Below are 26,139 nucleotides of genomic sequence, written 5' to 3'. Positions count from 1 at the left end.
AATAAACCCTAACTCCTTAATTGCTCAAATTAAACATGAAATTAAACTAATTTGCCTCTGTTAACTAATAATTGAGCATCACATAGGTGCATAAGCATTTAATCAGGCATCCTTAACTTTAACAGATCAAGATTTGACTTAAACTTGACATAAGCTGAACTAATTAGCTCCTAATTGCATCTGTAACTTGCATATTCTAATCTGCAGTATGCTAATTGCATGTAAACAAGTGCACAGATCTAATTGCACACATAAACATGAACAAGAACATTAATTTCTCATCAACAACTAATCTGTATACATTAAAACTCTTAGGTGCACATCAAACCGATCTAAAACGACAAGATTAGGGGCTCAAACATGGCTTAGGCTAGGTGATCGACCATGATTAGGCTAAGATGGCTCTTGATACCGATTGTTAGATTTAGCTAATCAACATAAGTAGCTCATAAAGACAAGATCTTAACATAAGTAGCTCATAAAGACAAGATCAATCTAATGAGGAATCTAATGCTTAAGATTATACCAGATGAGTCAGCCGCTGCCATAGGTTCTTGAGCCGTAGGTGTACTTGTCGATGAAGGTGTTGAAGTGGTCATGCAGTTCACCATCTGAGGGGCAGGGGCTCCTGAACGGTGACGTACCGGGAACAGACAGTGTCACGACCCAATTGCAAAACAAGTTTAATATGTTAACATCAGCATCATTTGTGCTTAATTGAGCATCATGGCCATGCAATTGTTTACGCTCTCAGAATTGTTATTTATTGTTGAAATTCAAGCGTGTGAAGCAACTCCAATTTATGTTGTGCAACTATGCCTCATGTTATTTTATTTAAATACTAAATATAAATTGATGATTTTATAGTATTTTTACATAATTTTTCAGTTATGTTTCCTTATGTTAAAACTTCATCAAAGTTTCAGTTTTGGCTATTTTCTTTTGTTGATTGTGTCAAAACCTGAGCAGTACTTGAGGGTATTCTTATAGCATTGTGTTCTTTGCATTTTTATCTTTAAAATGAGTATTTTTGGTAGATTTATGGATGCCTGTAACTGGATCGTTTGGGTGGGGGAAGGTTGAGTTGTTTGAAATCAGCCGGGCCCACATGTTAGCATCTCATTCTCCTTCCTCCCGCTCCTCTCTCTATCGTTGGTTGGGCAGGCAGAGCTTGCCCGCCATGTCGCCGCCGTACACCAGCCAACGAGGCCCCGACCACGAGAAAACCCCCTTCTACCCTCGCCCTGCTCCTCCTTTATATGCTGGCACCGACATCCCAAAACCCTAGCCCCTCTATCCTCCATTGCACCGCCACCAGTGCCGCTACCTCCAAGCGCCATTACCCCCTTGCCACCACCGATTCATCGCCACTGTGCAGCCATCGGTGAGCCTTGCCACCTTGGGGGCGGCCCCACCACTCTCCCTGCCGCGTCACGCCACCTTCCCCCGCCACCGGTGGCTTAGGCCATGGCTGGCCGTGTGGTGCGTCGTGCCTATCTGTGTGTGCGTGGGGGTGTTGTGTGGCAAGATGAAAGAAAAATAGGGGGTTATGGGGAAGTTTTAGGAACCTTTGTGCAAGAAATCAATAGATCTGGGGGTTGTTTTGAATGATGACCTCGATTTTGTTTTATTTCCTAGATTTAACTAGAAGAAACTTGGAAAATGCATAAGAATGTGTAGAAAAATGCTAAAATGTGAATTTTATTTTGCTGAGCTCCTGGTGATATCTAGTTTTGTACCTCGTGTTATGATTTATTTTGTCTAAGAGTTATTAAATACTTTATACATCATGTGGTGGTCCAAAAATTGTTTCATAACTATTTCTCAACAGATGATTTTAATCTTGCAATTTCGTGCTTGCTTCAGCTTATCATGCAAAATAGTTTCTCTCATCGTTCTTGTATGATTTTGTATTATTTTTAGCTAGATTGTTCTGTTAACAATTGAATTCTTACTATTTTTTATTTTCCATGCATTTCATGAGCATTTGCACTTATAGCATCATCTCTAATGCATGCACGCATTCCATTCTTTTAGAGGATGATTTGCCGGAGAACGTGACCCTTGAGCCCGAAGCCAAGGCCGGCGTAGAGGTCCAGTTTGAGCTTGAGGAGAATCAAGGCAAGCAGCTAAGCATACTTCTTTCCTACTTTTTGAAATGAAATTGTTACTATGTCTAGCTATGGGTTGCATGTGGGTTATCTTATTGCATTATTATAGCCTATGTTTTTGTTATTATGGCCTCCCTTGCTTGTTATCCTATACCTTGTCGCACGAGTAGTATGGGTCATAATGAATTAATCTTGTAATTGCTTAGCCATGCTTAGTCATAGATTGATCACTTGCTATGGAAAATGGTTATTGAGGACGAATGGTGGTCACCCTTGGATGATGAGTGATTGACAATGTTGTGTTGGATTGATGTTGCTCTTGGCTGGTGATGTGCAGGTGTAGGATGCGGTGTGAGAGCCGACGCTGTGCGATAAAGGTCAAGCGAAAGTTTCATGCCGATGGATCCAGGGCGGTGAAGGATGAACGCGAGTAAGCTTGGACCGATGGACCCAAGGAGTCCGGGCAGAGTCATGGGCGGTCCACATGGTGCACGGAATGGCAAGAGAACATGGCAGGATGGAGATGGCATCGGTCGAAGCAAGCAGGAGGCTTGGCGGAGGCCGAACACGCGTCAACATCGAGGAGGTTGCATGGCGGCCAAGTGAAGATGGACAGTTTGGGTGGTTTGGACCACAAAATCACCGCGCAGGCAGGTTTGCCGGTTTGGGCCCCTTACTATTAAGATCAAGAGTACTTAACTGGGAAACAAAATCAAAGCTCAAATGACCCAATCTTATATGCGATTTCAAAAGTTTAGAAGATGAACCAGCCACTAAACACCGAGAGAGACCAAATGACTTGGAAAAATCACCTTGAAACACTTGACCCTCAAGGACGATCATACACACAAGATCGCCTCGAGAGTCTAAAATCCGTGAAGCCCCATGCTTGAAACAAACCTCAAAGCTATCATCAAGGAGTTGCAAAACTGAGAGCAAATTGAAACCGAGAGAGTCAACAAGAGCAACTCGCTTCAGTATAAAATTCTCACTCACCTTGATGGCACCCTCATACAATATCTTACCCTTGCTATTATCCCCGAAAGTGATGTACTCCCTGTTCATCACCGGGGTGAGGCTGGAGAACCATCTGTGATCACCGGTCATGTGACGAGAACAACCGGAGTCAATGAGCCATGTGTTCTCTAGGCCTCCGACTTGCTCAAACAAAGGGAGACCAAGGATGAGCAAATATCTCAACACTGGGGTTACTAAAACAAGTGGAATACCTATGTCGAACCATTTGCTCAAGAGTGGGGTTAGCAAAATCAACCATCTCTCATCTGACTAGAGGACTATGGCCACCACGAGGGAGAAAACATGGTCTGTTGTGCCTCTGAGACTCAAAGTCACGGCCATGTTGTGCTAAGTCATATTGATCATGACGAGGATCGGCGCTTGCCTGGCAAAACCGTGAGAAGGAGCTGAACGCACACTATCCACACAATGAGGTAGAGGAGCTGCCCTAGGCGCATGTACACCATGAGAAGGGTGGTACATGTCCTTGTTTCTCCACGCACGCTCATGCCTCAAAGCTTTCTTTTTTCAAAAGCAAAACTCAAGATGACCCCCTTTCTTGCAATACCCACAGTGGAATCGAGCAGATTGTTTTGGTTGTGGATTTGATTTGGGCAGAGTGTTTGTTTTGGGTAGAGGATTCACTTTTGGTTGTGGTTTGGCTTGGAATTTTGGTGGAGGTCTCTTCAAAGCCATATTAGGAAGTGTGTCAAGCTTGTTTCTAAGGTGATTGGGTTTTTCTATCCAAATGGGTTTCTTTGGAGCTTTTGGTGGTGTCTCAACAACCATCCCATCTTTGACAGACCATGCAGGATTTTTCTCACACTCTGGGTTTGGATGCTCTACACTCGGTTTGGGTGGCTCACAAGGAGTGTAGCTTGCTGGTGGCTTACACTGGGTGTATTGACCGGCCTTCTCATCCAACACATTGAAAACCTTTTCAAACAAACCATCAAACCTACACTGCTTAATCAAATTCCCAAGCCCAAAACCATCAACCCTTTTAAACTCCTCAATCATCATACTCAGCTGAGGCTCTCTACTTGACACCCAACCAAGAATGGTGCGCAAATAGAGATTTTCATCCTCAGCATGTTGCAAAGCATTTCTAAATTCAGGACATTCAGTGCATATAGGAATTTCAGATTTCTCAAGAGCCTTAATCTTAGCACACGCATCATCAAATTGAGACTATAAAGCAGGGCAAGATTTGCAAGCACCAAGTAAAACAGGTCTAGTCTTAACTTCATCTAGAGCAACCCTAGTCAAATCAAGTTCTACAAGCAAGGCATACTTAGATTGCAAAGAAGCTAAACTAGCAATGTGAACAGCACATTCATCACACTCAACAACATCAGAAACAGTATGAGTAGATTTAAGCATATCTATCTCAATTAAGGCACTTTCCAACTTAGCCTTAAGCTCAACTCGTTCACGAGCAGCCTTCTTAATCAACTTATCTTGATTGAACAGACAATCATTCAGTTCTTCTACTTCTAAGGCAAGTTGTTCTGGAGTAGGCTTTACCTCTGTTTCTATGTCGGAGTCCCTTTCTTTGTCATCCTTCTTGTTATCGGTGTTGATGGCCATAAAGAAATACCCCTCACGGTTCTTGATGGAGTAGAAGCAAAGGTCGTTGAAGTTCTTGTCATCCTTCTTCTTTGCCTTGCGGTCTTCGTCCTCCTCACTTGAGCTTGAGTCAGTGTGGTCATCGGTGTCAGAGTCGATGTCGCTGAGGGAGGCGCGCTTTGGCCTGCTTGCGGTACTCCTTCTCATGATTGGTGTACTTCTTCTTCTTCTTGGTGATGTTCTTGTTCTTGTGCTTGTTGTAGTTGTACCCGCTCTTGGACTTGTTCTTGTCGGGGCAATCATCGGCGAAGTGACCTGGCTTGCCACAATCGAAGTAGTTGTTGTTGTTCCTTTGCCGGTTCTTGCGGTTGTCGTTGAAGTGCATGAAACGTCTTGTGATCAAGGCGAGCTCCTCATCATCAAGAACCTCCAGCTGCTCCTTTGAAACAAAAACCAAGGAAGACAAGGCAAATTGTTGGAGGTATGCCCTAGAGGCAATCATAGAGATGACGATATTCCATTTGTATCCATGATTTGTATATTGTGTTCATTGAATATCCATTAAAGGCTACTTGAATTGATTTGCAATTATGTGAATTGTATGTGAAACTCTTTGCTTGTATGGTTATTCTAAAGTTGTCCCTAGTCGGAGTTCATGTGAGGACACACATGAATATTAGACTAGCACATGTATTAGTTGATGACTATGTTTCACAAGTCATGGACATGGAGATGTTCAACTAATAATGTGGACACATGTGGAGACATGTGCTAGGACTGACCCAACACGAGAAGTAGTTCTCTCTTTAAACAACATATACGCTTTGTCCTTAGACCTGAGATTGTCGCATGTATTCTAGATGTGGATCGACCTACTTAGGGGCTATCAAACGCTACGCCGTAACAGGGTAGTTATAAAGGTAGCTTTCGGGTTTGTCAAGAAGCATGCTATGAGACATGGTCAATCAAGATGAGATTTGCCCCTCTCTGATTGAGAGTGATATCTCTGGGCCCCTCGAGTGATCAGAACCGAAAATGCATGGCCATGCTACGTACGGTTAAGAGTTAACCTACAAAGGGATTCAGGATCACAGGATCGAGAAAGAGCGGTCGGCTTGAAGCTAGACCAAATATCATGAGGCAAAGGGAATAGCATGTATATTATGTTGTAATGGTTCGTCTGATATGATCTTCGTGTGCGTATAGGAGTTGGCACGTCTTGCTAGAGGCCGCTACCGACTATTGGGCCGAGTAGGAGTACTCGGGCCATGTCTATGCGTATCCGAACCCATAGGGTCACACACTTAAGGGGCTGGAAGCCCAATTCGGATCTGATCCGAGTTGGATTAGGTTTAGAAGTACTAATGGGCCTCGGATCCAGAGGCCCATCAGGAACCTCTATAAATAGAGGGGTGGGGGCGCCCTAGGGTTTACACCTTTTGGCGAAACACACCTGCCGCGCCTCCCACGCCCTCGCCTGTTGCAACTCGCGGATCTAGCAGTCCGGCTTGCAACGCTTCCTCCCTGCACGTGTGGATACCTTGGAGGTGTTGCGCCTGCAGCACTTGGACGAGCCGCCGACGAGCCGCCGACGAGCCACGACGAGCCGACGACGAGCCGCGGTACCGGAGGCGATCTTGCTGTGCACGTGGACAAGCTGCTGAGGAGCTGCTGGACGTGATCGACTACGTACAACTACGTTGATCTACTACGTACGACTACGTGATCGTCTTCACTGCATCGACGCATATCTACATCTTCCGCACCAGTAGTGCGTCGAGTGGTAATCCCGTGATCCTTATACGGCAGTTCTTCCTGGTTATACGCGGTAGACCCTTTGAATTGCGCTAGTGTAGCCTACCTCGTATCCCAACACAAATGACATAGACGAAGAGTTCCGCAAAGACTTAGGCTGTCCAAAGCCAAACATGAGAGCCACACTATTTGGATCAGTAGGGCTCCCTTGTTTTTCTTGGAGCCTTTTGTCAACCTCTATCGATTTCAGCTTAGAAAAGAGTTCATCAGTGGAAAGCGTCTCATAGTTTAGGGACACAATGATAGCATCAACCTTTGTACCCCACACTTCATGATCCAAGGCATGCATGAGCTTTAAAGCTCTATCATGATTAGTGTAGGGCAACTCGGTAATATTTGCATTCATTTTGTTCACAATAGTAAGAAAGCATTGAAACAAAGCATCGGTAGACTCACCAGGAAAATGAAAAAAAATTTCATACTCACACCGGTAAGTTTCCAAGAGTCTAGCCTTCACCTGATTGTTTCCCTCATGGAAACTCTGAAGTCAGGACCAAATCTCATGAGCGAGAGACAGATCCTCAACTCGATCGAACTCCGCACGACTCAGACTAGCAAACAGGATATCCACCACCTTGTTGTTGTCTTGATATTTATCTCTGTCATCTTGAGTCACATGAGTCATAGGAGTCACATATCCAGCATCCTGAGTGATTTCCCAAGCTTGATTTGGTAATGAATTGAGCAAATTTGTGTTCGTGAGTTTCTAGGGAGGACTATGTCTCAAATCATGCAGATCGTCTACCCCTAGGTCTCAGACCATCCACCTGCCCCTAGACTGTCTAGCTCTCTTGCCTCGGACCATCCCTGGTCCAGACCGTCTGGCCCTCATGCTGCGGACCATCCACCCTAGGCACGCAGAAACTGTCCAAGCGACACAGTGTTCTTGGTTTTGAGTTGTTCTATCATAGTTTTCGCCCGGATTGTTTCTTGAGTATCTCACTATGTTTATTGGTCATTGCCATAGACACCCAGCCACCTAGTTGGCTTGTGGATCTCTCAACTTCCGCTAGTTTGGATTTGGGGTTTGATTTTGGGATAGCGGCCAAAGTTTTTGAAAGAAATTTTTGAGGCTCCCATTCACCCCCCCTCTGGTTGCTATTTCGGTCCTTCAGTTATCGGTTAATCAACACCGATTCCATTAAGGTTCTTTATTGTTGTTGAATAAATGAACATGATGAATAATTAGGATACGAGATTTGAGCGGTGTGTAGGGTCACAAGTGTCTCGGTGGCATAGGCTGCTCGAGTCGATTGAGGACCATCCATTGTTGACCTCAATTTGAGCACCTTTTTCGTGCTACCACATGTTCCCATATGGGAAGAAGCCTAATCCCTTACTTGACTCGCTCTATGAGGCACAGCCCTAGATGTGTGGTCCTTGGACTACGTAGAGGAGCCTAGGAGTGTCCCCGGTGCACCTAGGTTGTCCTCCACATAAGCTAGGCGTGTTTTACTCATAGTTTGAGGCGATTTGGAAAAGGTTTGCATTAGTACCCCCTTACGCACCGTTGATCGGGTGCGCAAGCCGCAAGGTCCTCGAGTCATGTGGGTAAAGAGTACACCCATGCAAGGATGAATCAATTTGAATTGACATGCTCTCAATTATGAGCAAGCTCAAGTCCCATGAATTCATCGTAGAGTTATTGGATGCTTTCAATACTTGTTCATATATTTATGCTCTATGTTACCATGTTGATGCAATTGTTTCCAACTAAAATTTGGTGTGGGTTTGGGCAAGATTAATAAAACTTGCTACCTGTCCATAGGGTGTTATTTGCTTATGGTCAAAAATTAAGGATAGGATGAGATAGGCTTCTGCAAATTTACTTAACCTTAAAGGCTTCAATCCTATGCATGGTACTTGTTATATAATTGCGTAAGACTTGCGAGTACCTTTTTGTACTCATGCTGCTATCACTCACTAAAGTTGCAGGTGAACCGGAGGCCGTGTTTGGTCACTTTTACCCCGTTGATCCGAGGGTGGGTGATGAGTGACTAGAGTAGGCATTTGTTGCTTCGACTGGGTTCTTGGGCAACTACACCATCATGTCTTTTGCACTTTTTCTATTGTGTCTGCTGCGTAGTAGTGCTCTTTTTATGGGTTCGATGTTGGGAAAACTTAAACCTTAACATTTAATTTCATGTTGGTGTTGTCATGAGTCCAAGACTTGTATCTGAAGCTCATTCAATTAAATTTCAGACTTGAACCATGTGTGTAATGAACTTGTAACCTTAATTGTTGAACTTGTGTAACGTTTAAAATTGCTCATTTTATGGTTTATGTGGTGATGTGCAATTTGTACGGTTGGTGTTACTTGATCTTGGGCATGCTGTGAAACACCTACCGGGACTACCGGATTTGTCTCTTGTTAAGTTGAATTGCACCGAGTCTTGTGTCTCTAGGTGTGGGTTGCCACTTGACACATCGCAAGACACATAAGTGTTGGCTCTCATCCTATTGGCATGACCGTCAATTCACTTAATTCGAGATCAAATTGGGCAATTCTCACAAGTGGCATCAGAGCTGGTGTTCCATAAAGTGAACTTAAAATTTGTTTAGTGGGGTGGGTAAGAAAATAAAATTTTGACCACTTACACTAAATTGTGTGTTCTTAAAATTTTAACATAAGGTTAATTGCTCTATCTTTTCGCTTTATCTTAGAGCTTGTCCTCCCCCTTGCTTCATTTAATTGTTTATTTAATGTGTTCTTAACTTATCTTGTCTTTTATTTGGGTTAGATGCCAACTAGCTTCACATTGATCATGGCAACCCGAGCCACGGGCGCGTTTGGCTTTCCCGCAGTTCTCAACGAGATGTTGGTGAAAGCAGGCTACAGCTTTAGGCCCGAGTATGAGTTCTATGCTTGTGGCTTTGGAGTGGGCATGGTGGAGGAGTGGGCAAAGATGGTGATGGGATCCTTGGTCTATGTTTTCCAAGCAAGTGGAACCTCCCCGGAGATGGAGATACAAGAGGTGGCTCATGAATCCAATATGCGCCTTCGCTATGAGCACCGAGAGCTTTGGGAGGATCCCTTCTCATACCTCACGATGCAAGGGCCCAAAGACCCACTTTGCCACTTTGCCACCATACCGGTCTAAGCCCCTCCTCTTGTAAGGTGTATGGTGGAGACAATTTCCGCTTACGAGTGGGCCTATCAGAGTGTCAAGTGGGAGTTGGAGGAGACAAGAAGGCATTTCCTCAAGTTCCAAATTGAGGTGGAGCTTTTTGTGAGGTCTAGAAAGGTGCCAAGGCGCGTGCTTGATGGATTGCTGAGTGCCGCAGCACAAGAGATGGCAGCCCCTTCTCACCGTTTTCCGCTTGTGGTGGGCACTTGGGCGGAAGCTCGGCCTAGGCTAAACCCTATCTCCATGGGTTTGCACATGCGCAGATTTCCCCAAGTGCACACCACTCATGAGACTCTTTTGGGAGCCCCAGAATGCTTCGTGCCGTGAACCTTCGCGTCGAGATGTTAGCAAGTTGTCGTGGGTTGAGAGTAGTTGAGAGGGTGGCTTGTGGCTTTTGCTCTTGTATCACGACGTAAGACACTTACTATGTATCATGCCCTATGTGCTAAACTTATGAACTTTGATGGTTGCAACTTGTTAAGTTAATGTTGGTTCAATTATGGTTCATGTTCCTTTAAATTTCCTTAATATCATGCTTCATTTGTGCAAGTTGTATCATTTTCTTTAAATTGGCTGCTTGCTGAAATTTCTGTTTGAGCCCAATATATTGCTTAGAACAATGTGAGGAAGCGTCATATTACATCCATACATTGCAAACATGTTAATGGACATATGGGTTATTTTTTGGAGTGATTTTATCATGATTTTCTTGCTGTTTTAATGTCCAAAACTGATCCTAAACTCAGTAGTATACTTGCTGTCCAAAATCTGTCAATGCTCTCCTTATCCCTTTTAACACTCTATGGATGTCTTATTCTCTAATATTTTCAACCCTAATCCAATCTATACTAAATCTTTGTCTTATCGCTAACCAAATCTAAATTGGACGACAGGATGAGGAACTGTTCGGGCCTTAAGTGTGGTGAAGCCTTAGGTGGGGATAATCTACCTCCCCCTCCCGTGAATCCCTCTCTTGCGGATGTGCTTGCCCAACAAGCTTGGTTCATTAAACAACTTGTCCAAAACATGGGCAATCCACCTAGGAGGGAGGCACCCCTAGTGCATGGTCATGGGGATTTCTTTCGCACCGACCCTCCTATCTTCCATGGAACCAAGGACCCTCTCGACGCGGATTATTGGCTCGGCACTATTGAGCAAAAGCTTGGTCTCCTTCGGTGTCATGAGCATGACAAGGTCATCTTTGCCGCCCACCAACTTCAAGATGTCGCCGGAGCTTGGTGGTGTGGTGTGCTTGCCACGCACCCTCGCGACCACCGCTTCACTTGGGAGGAATTTCGGATGGCGTTCTGCGCCTATCACATTCCCAAGGGCATTATGGATATCAAGAAGAAGGAATTTCTTAGCCTCACTCAAGGCAACAATGATTTGATGACTTATTTGCATGCCTTCAACGCTCTCGCTCCATACGCTCCCAAGGAGGTGGCTAGTGATGCCAAGAAGAGAGAACGCTTTTATGAAGGGCTCTCAGAGGAAATGCAAGACAAGCTCTCTACCAACAAGTTTGTTGATTTTAATGATATGGTTGATGTGGCCATCCAAGCCGAGCACAAAAAGGAAGAAGCTTGAAGCAAAGAACAAGCGTGCTGCTCCTACTTTGATGGGAGGTAGCTCTTCACGCCTGCGTATGGGGCCTTCTCCTCCACCTCATTCACCGAGCGCCGCTCCCCCACATCCTATGTGGATTATGCGTTACCCTTCCAATGCTCAAGGACAAGTATCAAGGCCGGCCAACCCTAGTTGGAACAATATTAGTGGTTGTCCAAGGGGTCCATGCTTCAATTGTGGTGGTGTAGGCCATATTTCCAAGAATTGCCCCTCTCCAAGGCAAGGTGGCGCTCCCACTTCACCGAGGCAAGTCAACCCCTACCTCAAGTTACGCATCAAAGGAACAAGAATCAACAAGCTTTGAAGCGTCACCACCTCAACTATCTAACCGCGGAAGAAATTTCGGAGGATGCCGAAGTACTCTTGGGTATGCTACTCATAAATTCCTCTCCCGCCGTTGTTCTTTTTGGTTCCGAAGCTACTCGTTCATTCATCAACAAGGCTCTAGTGCTACATCATAAGTTTGAAGTTCAAAACCTATCACACCCACATCTCATTGACTCATCATTGCTAGACATTTTGTTGAACATGTTCCAATTCTCATAGAGGGAGTTATTTTTAAAGCCAATCTTCTCATACTAGATAGGTTGGGTTTGGATGTCATTCTTGGAATGAATTGGATGGGTATGTTGGAGGTATGCCCTAGAGGCAATCATAGAGATGATGATATTCCATTTGTATCCATGATTTGTATGTTGTGTTCATTGAATATCCATTGAAGGCTACTTGAATTGATTTGCAATTATGTGAATTGTATGTGAAACTCTTTACTTGTATGGTTATTCTAAAGTTGTCCCTAGTTGGAGTTCATGTGATGACACACATGAATATTAGACTAGCACATGTATTAGTTGATGACTATGTTTCACAAGTCATAGACATGGAGATGTTGAACTAATAATGTGGACACATGTGGAGACATGTGCTAGGACTAACCCAACACGAGAAGTAGTTCTCTCTTTAAACAACATATACGTCTTGTCCTTAGACCTGAGATTGTCGCATGTATTCTAGATGTGGATCGACCTACTTAGGGGCTATCAAACGCTACGCCGTAACAGGGTAGTTATAAAGGTAGCTTTCGGGTTTGTCAAGAAGCATGCTATGAGACATGGTCAATCAAGATGGGATTTGCCCCTCTCTGATTGAGAGTGATATCTCTGGGCCCCTCGAGTGATCGGATCCGAAAATGCATGGCCATGCTACGTACGATTAAGAGTTAACCTACAAAGGGATTCCGAATCACAGGATCGAGAAAGAGCGGTCGGCTTGAAGCTAGACCAAATATCGTGAGGCAAAGGGAATAGCATGTATATTATGTTGTGATGGTTCATGTGATATGATCCTCGTGTGCGTATAGGAGTTGGCACGTCTTGCTAGAGGCCGCTACCGACTATTTGGCCAAGTAGGAGTACTCGGGCCATGTCTATACGTATCTGAACCCATAGGGTCACACACTTAAGGGGCTGGAAGCCCAATTCAGATCTGATCCGAGTTGGATTAGGTTTAGAAGTACTAATGGGCCTCGGATCCAGAGGCCTGTTAGGAACCTCTATAAATAGAGGGGTGGGGGCGCCCTAGGGTTTACACCTTTTGGCGAAACACACCTGCCGCGCCTCCCACGCCCTCGCCTGTTGCAACTCGCGGATCTAGCAGTCCGGCTTGCGACGCTTCCTCCCTGCATGTGTGGATACCTTGGAGGTGTTGCGCCTACAGCACTTGGACGAGCCGCCGACGAGCCACGACGAGCCAACAACGAGCCGCGGCACCGGGGGCGATCTTGCTGCACGTGGATGAGCTGCTAAGGAGCTGCTGGACGTTGACGTGATCGACTACGTACGACTACGTTGATCGACTACATACGACTACGTGATCGTCTTCACTGCATCGACGCATATCTACATCTTCCGCACCAGTAGTGCGTCGAGTGGTAATCCCGTGATCCTTATACGGCAGTTATTCCTGGTTTTACGCGGTAGAAATTTTAATTTGCGCTAGCGTAGCCTACCTCGTATCCCTACAGGGTACACATGATGGGATGATCAAGTGTGGGCCTCATACCATGGATCTCTTACACTATTCCAGCAAGAGAGTCATCCTTTATCTTGATAAAGAAGAGTCTTGTCTTTATACCATGTCGGGTACCGAAATCACAACATTGGAAGAAATTCCAGTGGTTTGCGAGTATCCGGATGTCTTTCTACAGGAGTTATCGGGAATGCCTCCCGATCGTGAGGTTGAGTTTGCCATCAAACTATTACCCGAAATGGCTCCAATCTCAAAACATCCCTATCATATGCCTCCTGATGAGTTGAAGGAATTGAAAAAGCAACTCAAGGTCTTATTGGAAAAGGAGTTTATTCATCCGAGCTCCTTACCTTGGGGATGCCTGGCTCTTTTTGTGAAAAATAAGGATGGGAGCTTACGGATGTGTGTTGACTACCATCCATTAAATGAAGTCACTGCCAAGAATAAATATCCTCTTCATCGCATTGACATCTTGTTTGATCAATTACCCGGTGCTCATCATTTCTCTAAGATTGATCTAAGGTTGGGGTATCATCAAATAAAGATCTGAAAAGAAGACATTCCTAAAATAGCCTTTTCTACTTAGTATGGACATTATGAATATACCTTCATGTACTTTGGTTTAACCAATGCACCGGCCTACTTCATGTACCTTATGAATAGCATATTCATGGAAGAGCTTGATGTCTTTGCTGTGATATTCATTGATGACATTCTTATCTACTCCAAGACCAAAGAGGATCATGCTCGTCATTTCCACATTGTTCTCCAAAAGCTTAGAGATCATTGCCTATATGCCAAGTTTAGCAAGTATGAGTTTTGGTTAGAAGAAGTATCTTTTCTTGGTCATGTTCTCTCTAAGGATGGCGTTGCCATGGATCCTAGCAAGGTGCGAGATGTTCTTGATTGGGGGCAACCAAAAAGTGTCTCCAACATTAGGAGTTTCCTTGGGTTAGTGAGATATTATCGTCGGCTCATTGAAAACTTCTCCAAGATTGTGAAGCCTATGACCGAGTTATTGAAGAATGGGGTCAAGTTTGAGTGGTCCAAGGAGTGTGAAGAAGCCTTCCAAATATTGAAATCTCATCTCACTACCGCCCCTGTTCTTGCTCAACCAAACATCCATAAGAGCTTTGATGTCTATTGTGATGCATCTCGCATCGGTCTCGGGTGTGTCCTCATGCTTCTCGTCAACTAAAGTGTCATGAAGAAAACTATCCCACACATGATCTAGAGCTTGCGGCCATTATTCATGCTCTAAAGATATGGCATCACTATCTCCTTGGGAATCATTGTAATATCTACACCAATCACAAGAGCGTTAAATATATCTTCACCCAATCCGACCTTAATATGAGACAATGAAGATGGCTTGAGTTGGTCAAGGATTATGATCTTGAAGTCCACTATCATCCCGGGAAGGCGAATGTTGTTGCCGATGCCTTGAGCCACAAGGCAAGGTGCTATTGTTTGACCGTTGAACCTCATGTGAACACTATGTGATGACTTTCAGAGACTTGGAATTGGAATGGTCAAGGAAGGTTTTGTTGCTACTCTCGTTGTTAAGCCCGATCTTTATGATCAAATCAAAGAAGCTCAAAGGGTAACAAAGGGATGGCCCAAATCCTTGCTTTAAAGGAGGGCAAGGCACAATGTTTCTCCATTGATGATCAAGGCATCATTTTCTTTGGGAAGAGAGTTGTTGTGCCCAAGGTCCCCAAGTTGAAGCATCTCATTCTTGATGAATCTCATAACTCTCAACTCTATATTCACCCAAGAAGTATTGAAATGTATCAAGATCTCAAGCAAAGGTTTTGGTGGACTCGCATGAAGCGAGAAATCGCTTGGTATGTTGCCAAATGTGATGTTTGCCAAAGGGTTAAAGCTGAACATCTTAAACCGGCTGGCACCGTTCAACCCTTGCCTATTCCATCTTGGAAGTGGGAAGACATTACAATGGATTTTATCACCGGTCTACCAAAGGCTTCTCAAGGATATGATTCTATATTTGGGTGATTGTAGATCGCTTGACAAAATTAGCTCACTTTCTTCCGGTCAAAGTCACCTACCCCACCAAGCAATCTGCGGAACTATATATCACTTGGATAGTATGTCTCCATGGTGTTCCAAAAACCATAGTCTCCGATCATGGTCATCAATTCGTTGCTCACTTTTTGAAAAGTCTTCACGATGCCATGGGAACCAATCTCACTTATTGTACCACTTATCATGCTCAAACCGATGGTCAAACAAAAAGAGTCAATCAAGTCCTAGAAGACATGTTGCGAGCTTATTTATGAAAAGAAGTTGGTAACTTGCTTGCCATTTGCAGAATTCTCTTATAACAATAGCTATCAAGCAAGTATCAAGATGTCCCCTTTTGAATCTCTTTATGGAAGGAGGGGTAGAACTCCTATCAATTGGTCCGAGTCCAGGGAAATACCTTTCTTTTAATGGGGACGGGGATCCCGATCTTCCATCAGGTAGAGGTAACTATCGTTGTGGTGGAGAATGACACACCACTTCAGTTTCAGATCGAAAGATCGAACCCTGCAATCTTAGCACCACAACTCCTCTGGTTATCAAACGAGACACGGATCTGGCTGACCTCGCCGAGAAGGCTAACCCTTGCCTGTGCAATGAAGAACACAAGCAAGAACAAGAAAGAAAGCAACCAAATTGCAGATGAATGATTAATCTCACGATGTTGGGGTCTCACAAACTGATGCATGGCGAAACTGTTCTTGACAGAATAATCTAAGAAAAACCCAAACCCTAATGTCGTGACGGCTACTGAATATATGAGGGTTAGGTCATGGAGAACCCCCCTGGTCACGCCCCTATGGCTCCAACACGATACATGGGCCAACGGCCCAAAAGACGGTGGCATAGCACCCTGATAGAATTTGGAAGTCCAATTGTTTTGATGATTCTCATTGACTCCAATCAAATTTTAAGGTGGGACCAGTTCTATTGGAAGCTTCATGAAATTATTTTTCCATCCATATAAAGAATGTCCAATTCTGAGCCCGTATGCGACCTGGGCGTCCGTTTTAGTGCCGACTGCTCCTGGACTCCGAGACGGACTCGAAGTCGACTTGATTTGGGCCTCCAACTTGACTTGCACGCCCTTGCTGGTCCTTGCCACCTCCAAGTCCTTCTCCAACTATCTCCTGGCCCTCTCATTGGTTCCTAATCACAATATAATCATCAGGTAGTAATCTATTCTCAAAATCATATAAAGAAGTGTTTAGAAACGAGCTCACCTCTAAATTCAATTGTCGCGCACGAGCTCTAGTGATTGGACCTTGAAAGATGAGCGGAGGATTGTTGTACGTATCCGAAGGAGTGATGTCCTCATCATCTTTGGTCCCGATTTGGTAATGGAGGCCGAAGAACAAGTGAAGACCCTTCGTGAGAACCTTCGCATCACTCAATCTCGCCAAAAGAGTTATGCCGATCGTCATTCTTGTGAGCTATGTTTTGAAGTTGGTGACCATGTATACCTTAAGGTCTCTCCTTTCAAGGGCACTCGTCGTTTCCTAGTGAAGGGAAAATTGGCTCCTCCATATGTTGGACCTTACAAAATCACCAAAAGAATTGGCGTTGTGGCCTATCAATTGGAACTTCCTCCATCTCTTTTGGCCGTTCATAATGTGTTTCATGTATCTCAACTAAAGAAGTGTCTTCATGTGTCAACCGAAAATGTGGACTTGGAAATTCTTGACCTTCGATTGGGCCTAACTTATGATGAACATCCTATTGGTATTCTTGATCACATTGAGAGGAAAATGAGAAAGGGAAATGTCAAGTTTATCAAGGTTCAATGGAGTAACCACTCCGAAGATGAAGCTACTTGGGAACGTCAAGATAAAATGAGAGAAGGGTATCCCGAGCTTTTCTCCGATGACTAAGCCCTACCTACACCGAGCACACTATGTTTCCTTGTGTTCATTACCATCTACATCTTTATATGTGTACACAATCATCATCAAAAAGGTCTCACTAGTCCCTCACTAACCAACCATATCCTTGTGAAATCTCTTGGTTAAATTAACTTGTCTAGGTGAATGTGGCCTTCACTAACCATGGGGTTTTTCATAAATTCCTTGCTATCCCTCCATTCCACCTTTCATCTCATCACTTGAATCTTGGGACAAGATTCTCTTGGGGGGGGGGTGATTGTCACGACCCAAAGATGGAAAACAAGTTTAACATGTTAACATGACCATCATGAGGATCATTTGTGTTTAATTGAGCATCATGGCCATGCATTTGTCTAACCTCTCATAATTGTTATTTATTGTTGAAATTCAAGCTTGTGAAGCAACTCCAATTTATGTTGTGCAACTACACCTCATGTTAGTTTATTTAAATAGCAGATTAAAATTGATGATTTTACAGTATTTTACATAATTTTTTAGTGACGTTTCCTTATGTTAAAAATTCATTTAATTTTCAGTTTTAGCTGTTTTTTCTTTTGTCAATTGTGTGAAAAACTGAGCATCTCTTGAGGTTATTCTTGCGGCATTGTGTTCTTTGCATTTTTATCTTTCAAATGAGTATTTTTGAGAGATTTTTGGATGCCTGTAGCTAGGTCGTTTGAGTGGGGGAAAGTTGAGCTGTTTGAAATCGGCCGGGCCCATGCATCAACGTCTCCTCCTTCCTCCCGCTCCTCTCTCTACCTCTGGTTGCGTGGGTAGAGCTCGCTTGCCATGTCGCTGCCATACACCAGCCGGCGAGGTCCCAACCACGCGAAAACCCCCTTCTACCCTCGCCCCGCTCTTCCTTTATATGCTGGCACCGGCGTCGCCAAACCCCTAGCCCCTCCATCCTCCATTGTGCCACCTCCAGGTGCCGCTACCCCCTTGTCACCACGGATTCGTCACCGTTGGTAAGCCCCGCGCCAATTCCTCACGACCACGGCTTAGTCAAGACATCCCGTATCTATTTTGCTACTCACTTTTCCTCCTCCTCCGTCTTGTAGGCCGCCCGCCGGCCACCTCTATCCGCCGGTCTACCACCGCCTCCTCCTCACCACTGCGGCATCGCTGATGAGCCTCTCCACCTTGGGACGTGGCCCCGCCACTCTCCTTGCCTTGCCGCGCCACCTTCCCCGCCGTCACCGGCCTAGGCCACGACCAGCCATGCCGTGCGTCGTGCCTGTCTGTGCATGCGTGGGGGTGTCGTGTGGGAAGAAGAAAGAAAAAGAGGGGGTTATGGGGAAGTTTTAGCGAACTTTGTGTGACGAATCAATAGATCTGGGGGTTGTTTTTAAAGATGACCTCGGTTTTGTTTTATTTCCTAGATTTAAATAGCTGCAAACTTGAAAAATGCATAAGAATGTGTAGAAAAATGGTAAAAATGTGAGTCTTTTTTTTTCTGAGCTCCTGGTGATATCTAGGGTATTTCAAAAATCATTATGTGCATGTTCCTATTCTATACCTGGTGTTATGATTTATTTTGTCTAAGAGTTTCTAAATGCTTTATACATATGTGGTGGTCCAAAAATTGTGAAACTAATTTTGTTAGCTTCCATTTATCATGTATATTCCATATCTGTAACTTTTATTAGTGGAATATATGGTTTCCATGCTGTTTGAAATCTAATACTTGTTTGCTGTCTTAATTTTTTTATTTTCATGATAATTAGTGGGAAATTGATAAAATGTTGCAACCACTTCTGTTAGCCTTTTTTGTCCATATAAAATCCAGGAAAAATGATATTGATACTTTTATGGTTGATTTACAAGCCTTTTTGGATTTGATGTGCTTAATGGTAGTTTATCTTGTTTATTTTATATCTCCACATTAAAAATTGATTTTGATGTGAATCCAATTCTCATAATCTTTTATTACTGTCTTCTATCAATAAAATTTATTTCGTAATTGTTTCTCAACAGATGATTTTAATCTTGCAATTTCGTGCTTGCTTTGGCTTATCATGCAAAATAGTTTCCCTCGTCATTCTTGTATGATTTTGTATTGTTTTTAGCTAGCTTGTTCTGTTAACAATTGAATTCTTACTGTTTCTTTTATTTTCCATGCATTTCATGAGCATTTGCACTCATAGCATTATCACTAAAGCATGCACGCATTTTATTCTTTTAGAGAGCGATTTGCTGGAGAACGTGACCCTTGAGCCCGAAGCCGAGGCTGGCGTAGAGGTCAAGTTTGAGCCCAAGGAAAATCAAGGCAAGCAGCTAAGCATATTTTCTCCTACTTTTTGAAATGAAATTGTTACTATGTCTAGCTATGGGTTGCATGTGGGTTATCTTTTTGCATTATTAGAACCTATGTTTTTGTTATTATGGCCACTCTTGCTTGTTATCATATACCTTGTCGCTCAAGTAGTATGGGTCATAATGAATTAATCTTGTAATTGCTTAGCCATACTTAGTCATAGATTGATCACTTAGTATGGGAAATGGTTATAGGTTAATCAACACCAATTCCATTAAGGTTCTTTATTGTTGTTGAATAAATGAACATGATGATTAATTTGGATACGAGATTTGAGCAGTGTGTAGGGTCACAAGAATGGAGTCTCGGTGACATAGGCCGCTCGAGTCGATTGAGGACCGTCCGTTGTTGATCATGCTTTGAGCACCTTTTTCGTGCTACCACATGTTCTCATATGGGAAGAATAAGCCTAACACCTTACTTGACTCGCTCTATGAGGCATGGCCCTAGATGTGTGGTCCTTAGTCTATGTAGAGGAGCCTAGGAGTGTCCCTGGTGGACCTAGGTCGTCCTCCTCATAAGCTAGGCATGTTTTACTCATAGCTTGAGGTGATTTGGAAAAGGTTGGCATGAGTACCCCCTTGCGCACCGTTGATCGGGTGCGAGAGCCGCAAGGTCCTCGAGTCGTGTTGGTAAAGAGTACACCCCTACAATGATAAATCAATTCAAATTGCCGCGCTCTCGGTTATGAGCAAGCTCAAGTCCCATGAATTCATCGTAGAGTTATCGGATGCTTTTAATACCTGTTCATATATTTATGCTCTATGTTACCATGTTGATGCAATTGTTTCCAACTAAAATTTGGTGTGGGTTTGGGCAAGATTAATAAAACTTGCTAGCTGTTCATAGGGTGTTATTCACTTGCTTATGGTCAAAAATTAAGGATAGGATGAGATAGGCTTATGCACATTTACTTAACCTTAAAGCCTTACTCCTTGTTCAATTCTATGCATGATCCTTTTTATACAATTATGTAAGACTTGCGAGTACCTTTTTTACTCATGTTGCTATCGCTCACTAAAGTTGCAGGTGAACCAGAGGTCGTGTTTGGTCACTTTTACCCCGCCGATCCGAGGTGGGTGATGAGTGACTAGAGCGGTCATTTGTTGCTCTGATGGTGTTCTTGGGCAACTACACCATCTTGTATTTTGCATTTATCTATTGTGTCCGCTGCGTAGTAGTGCTTTTTTTATAGGTTAGATGTTGGGAAAACTTAAATCTTAACATTTAATTTCATGTTGTTGTTGTCATGAGACCAAGACTTGTAGTTGGAGCTCATTCAATTAAATTTCAGATTTGAACCGTGTGTGTAATGAACTCGTAACCTTAATTGTTGAACTTGTGTAATGTTTAAAATTATTCTTTTATGGTTCATGTGGTGATGTGAAATTTGTATGGTTGGTGTTGCTCGATCTTGGGCATGTTGTGAAACAATAACTGGGACTACCGGATTTGTCTCTTCTTGAATTACACTGAGTCTTGCGTCTCTAGGTGTGGGTTGCCACTTGACACATGTTGGCTCTTATCCTATTGACGTGACTGTCAATTCACTTAATTCGAGATCAAATTGAACGGTTCTCACAGGCGGCCCTCAGGTCGCCAACGGCACTGGCCTAGACGGGAAGAAGACGTCGGGCTTCTGCACCCCTCCAACTCTCCTCAGCAATAGGTATTTTGGGTTTGGCTAACCGAGATTATATGGCGTGAGAGGTTTAGCCGTATCCCTTAGGTACTTATAGGAGCTGTTGGGGCAAGGCTAAGTCAAGGAGATCGTTATATCTAGCCTGCCGATTGTGGCGCGAAAATAGGGAGCACGAGGTGGAAAACGTGTCCCCGAGCTTCTCTCGGTTGTTAACCAATAGATACGAATTATCCAACGGTTTGAGTCACCCGACCTAAGTAAAATAGTAGCAGTATTTCCAAAATATCTTGGCAACGAGTGACGGGATGCCAAAGGTGTGTGAAGAAAGCATAGCTGAGGCCAGGGCACACAGTGAAATTAGCAGATCGAGTCATGTTATTTGTTTTCTTCCAAATTAACTATCTGTTAGAATTTTTGGGCTACTATTGCAGAGAACTGGCATGCCACCCGAGCACATCTTAGAGCACCTTGCACTACTGCGGAGTAAACTTTACTTCCTACCATCACATACAATAGTCGTCAATGAACTAATGTTTGGAACCAAAGGTAGTAGTAGAAGGCATCCTCTCTTATTGCTTCTGTCACTGAAAAGCACCTCACTTTTTTATGCTTCAAGGTTAATTTTTGGTCACTCATTGGCGGAGTTGATTGATGGAAGCTGTTGAGGTGTGTTGAGATTTTGTGGTTGATAATTGGAGTATCAGATAACGACCTTCGCAGCAAATGGAACAAAGGGAGCCCCATAAAAAGAATACACCTTTCCCTTGCAAAATCATTCATGGTGACCTTTTTCTTTTCCTTGCATTGAATTTATGGTATATTTGTACAAGGATTAGGTTACGTACCAAAAACAAATCGGAATAAATAAAACAAGAGAGGACATTATATTCTTGGAGCGAAGGTCCGTTGTACTTGGCAAACTAATAATCATTTTTGTAGCCAAAAGCCCCTAAAATATAGCTGATCCTGTTGTTGCAACAGTGTGGCCATCTTGTGCACTTGATATTGTGGTTATTATACACGGTGAGCTAGTCATGATAATATTATGCAGGAAGCGGAGTTCAAGCAGAAGATTACCAGGCACATATTTTACAGTAAAGCAATCAATCCACGGACATCCTTCGGTCGCAGGGACGGGTACAAAATAGAGCACCACGCGAAACGTTCATTCAGCCCAAGGTCCGGCTGAAACCGGCAAACTTGCACTCCTGCTGTCGTAACGGGTCGGAAGAAGACCTCAATAGGCGTGCCAACGATCTCAATGGTCACCTGTGGGTTCCCAAAGTTTGGGAGATAGAGCACACCGGGACGGTGAGCTTAGGCAACAAATTGATCCACGAATCAACCTATTTTTGCACTGCATTTCTTGGTGTCTGATGTACAAAACAAAAGAAAAAAAGAGGATACGTCCTATACGGGCAAAAATCCGGTGTACCTAGCAACCTCATCTGCTGTGTGTCCAACAAAATATCTGTGCGGCAGTTATAGCAAAAGATGATTGAGGGCGTAGCATTCCAGAAGAAGAGCACCAGGAACACATTTCAAGCACGCAATTCGCAAGCATTCTCCCCCATACCGAGAGGGAAAACACATCAGGCATGTACAGTGACCAGTCCAAGCCCTAGGCAGGTGAGGCTGCAACTCGCAAACTTGGGCACTCCTCCACGTACCGACCAGGACCGATCCCGAGCCGGAGCGAAAACGACCTTGATGGCAGGTACAGACGATTCAATCTCCTGGTTGCCAACAGAATCCACTCCCAAAGGTACTACTGACTTGGCTGAACATGACCCGCAATGTGTGATCCGTTGTGTCCGTCTATGGAGACCATGCGCGGGGATGTGGGAGGAAGAGGAGATCCTCCCCTGTTCCGTAAGATTTGCTGATAGCAAGTCGTGCCGCCCGGCCGGCGCTTAGGCAGCGACCAGCGAGCGAGACGCCACTGGGGTTGAAATGCTCGTCGTAGCAGGCCATAGTGCTATTGGGATCGAACATGAACCGGTCACAGAGAGCGGGAGGTTTATGATGTTAGTTCTCATGAATTGGCTGCAGATTGTTTTTCTATTTTTTTCCTTTCCTTTTCTTTTTGTTGCAACAAGAGAACTGAATGTTTCTATTGGAGTGGATGTGCTAGACTGTTTGTTTGGATTAGCTACCCAATACAAATAAGTATAGCTTCCTAAGTACTCTATCTGTTTTTAAATATACGAAGATGTCTTAAACTAATAAGGTTGATCTAAACGTCGCATATTTTAGAATTGGAGGGAGTGTCTTACAATTGTAGGAACTAACGGGGGCAGGGACGACAGGACTACTACATGAGGCAAGCAAGGCAAGCGACTTCCCTTTTTTATGCCAGGGCTACCTACTCAAGAGCATAAATGATTGATGAAACTAGTAGTTATTTTATAGGTGCCATTCTTCTTTAATTTGTTTCACTTAGGGTGACAATAATGTTAAATTATATTTACTGAAATGTGGCCCATGTAAATAAAGAAATAATTCTTATGTTAAAAGGTCTATGTGTGATGATTGCCAGACTAAAGGTATGAGAATTATGGGGTTCGAAAACCCTCTCCTCTCCCTTCACTAGTAGAGAACTGACTTTCGATCCGCCCCCTTTTATCCCGGTTTAAAGTTGGCCCGGGACAAAAGGGGGTGCGCCGGGGTGCGGAAATTTGGAGGGGAGAATTAGTCCCGGTTGGTAATTGCAACCGGGACTAAAGGCCCCCCTTTAGTCCCGGTTGCAACGGCTAGCTGGGGGGCGTCGGTGGCGGGACCCTTTTATCCCGGTTGGAGGCACCAACCGGGATAAAAGGGTTAGTCCCGGTTGGTTCCTCCAACCGGGATACCCTTTTATCCCGGTTGGATCCTCCAACCGGGATAAACTTCCAACCGGGACAAAAGGTGTTTCCTTTTGTCTCGGTTGGAGTTTTTAACCGGGATAAAAACTCATCCCCCACTATATCCCGAGACAGAGACTTTCTTCTTCCTCCAGCCCGAGCCAGTCCAGCACATTGATAGAGAGCTGAGCTTCACCTACTCTCCGGTGGTGCCCAAGCAAGGGAGGTGCTGCCCGAAGTTTTTTCCCTCATTTTCGTGGGAATTTGACTCAGCCAACAAGTGTTGCGAAGGTTTGCTACTTCATCCTTGTGTTATGCTTTGATTTATGCTTTGGAGATGGAAAGATTATTTGCTACAATGTGATGATGAAGTAGAAAAATGGAGAGGTATTTTGAGCTAGAATGTGAGGGAGATTGATGTGTCATATATAGTATGCATTATTTCAGTGGTTTAAAAATGATGCTATACCTTGTCTAGACGGTTTATCTTATCAAATTCAATATGGTTTTTTAAATCCATATACTTGTTGAACTTGCATACCGTGTTCATTTCTGCGACGATGTTCTCCGCCGAGTAGCAACGTATGTCAAGGAGGAGGTTCGATTCTACGAGAAAGAGTGGATACGGACATCGTGACCGTGTCCCCTTTTCCGTAGCATCTAACCTCTTTCATGACGAAGTGCGGTGCCGCCCAGCTGAGGACATCCTCGCGAAATGAACACGGTCTTCAAGTTCAACAACTTCTGTAGTGGTAAGGAAAGAATTTTTGTACATAGATGACTTCTGCTACTTGTTGAACTTGCATACCATGTTCATCTCGCCGAGGATGTTCTCCGCCGAGCAGCAACGTATGTCAAGAGGGAGGTTCGATTCTACGAGAAAGAGTGAATACGGACATCGTGACCGTGTCCCCTTTTCCGTAGCATCTAACCTCTTTAATGACGAAGTGCGGTGCCGTCCAGTTGAGGACATCCTCGCGAGATGATCACGGTCTTCAAGTTGAACAACTTATGCAGTGTTAAGATAATAATTTTTGTACATAGATGGCTTCTGCTACTGGAGGAAGTGGCGATGGTGGGGGCGATCGTGGTTCCTATTATGGCAAGGTTCCAATCATAGTTGGCCCTCAGCATAAGCCGAAGAAAAAGAGCGCGCTGGAAAAAGCAATGCTTCGTTATTTGCAGCAACGTCATGAAGAAGCTGTTGCCGCGGGTCAGGAACCTCCTTTTGGTGGTCGTTATGCTCCACCCTCAGTCCCGGGTGTTTCACGTCCACTTAGTACTACCGTTTCAGGCGGCACAAATAAACCTAAGGATGAGGTTGGGTCAGCGGAACCTTCGTCTTCACCGTCCAAGGATGCTTTAAATCCTCCTTGATAATAACCAGTGGATGGCTTGTTGTATTGTATAATGTTGTTTGGGACTTTAATTTAAATATGTGTATTTGGATCTTCATGTTGTTGTATTGTACCATGTTGTTTGGATCTTTAATCGATTTTCACGCGTAATCCATTGTCAAGTGTAATCCATTTTCATGCGTAATACGATGCAGATGGACCGGCAATGGATGTATAATGCAGACAGGCGGAGCAAGGCGTTTATTGATGGCTTGCATTATTTTCTTGAAGTGGCAAAAGCGAACAAGCCAGAGAATGGGTTCGTATGTTGTCCATGCATCCAATGCAATAACAGGAAGGAGTATTCAAAGGATTCCTGGGGGACTATTCACAGCCACTTGTTTAAATACGGTTTCATGCCTAACTATTTGGTTTGGACCAAGCACGGTGAACTAGGGGTTGTAATGGAAGATGGCGAGGAGGAGGAGGAAGATGACACCATTCCGGACTGGGTTGCAGGCCAAGCTTTTGCAGGTACTACAATGGGCGAGGCTGATGAAGATGGGTTTGCAGAAAATGACCCTACTGATGACCTTGGTCAGGTGATACGAGATGCATACAGAGATTGCGAAACTGAGAAGGAAGCAGCAAAGTTGCAGCGCATGATAGATGATCACCAAAAATTGTTGTACCCAGGTTGCGAGCAGGGCCATAAAAAACTAGGTACGACACTAGAATTTGTGCAATGGAAGGCAAAAAATGGTGTGTCCGATAAGGCAT

The 26,139-nt window shown here is 44.1% G+C and overlaps 1 protein-coding gene across 1 annotated transcript; it reads left to right on the top strand.

The window, feature by feature from the left end:
- The first annotated feature begins 10,666 nt into the window (after window positions 1–10,666).
- Window positions 10,667–11,227, top strand: LOC140222224 (uncharacterized). Its single transcript, XM_072292404.1, has one exon. The coding sequence runs from the start codon at window positions 10,667–10,669 to the stop codon at window positions 11,225–11,227; it is 561 nt and encodes a 186-aa protein (XP_072148505.1).
- Window positions 11,228–26,139: the final 14,912 nt, after the last annotated feature.

This window comes from Setaria viridis, chromosome 3 (genome assembly GCF_005286985.2).
Source record: "Setaria viridis chromosome 3, Setaria_viridis_v4.0, whole genome shotgun sequence".
Taxonomy (NCBI): domain Eukaryota; kingdom Viridiplantae; phylum Streptophyta; class Magnoliopsida; order Poales; family Poaceae; genus Setaria; species Setaria viridis.
This window is presented reverse-complemented; position numbering and strand designations above follow the sequence as displayed.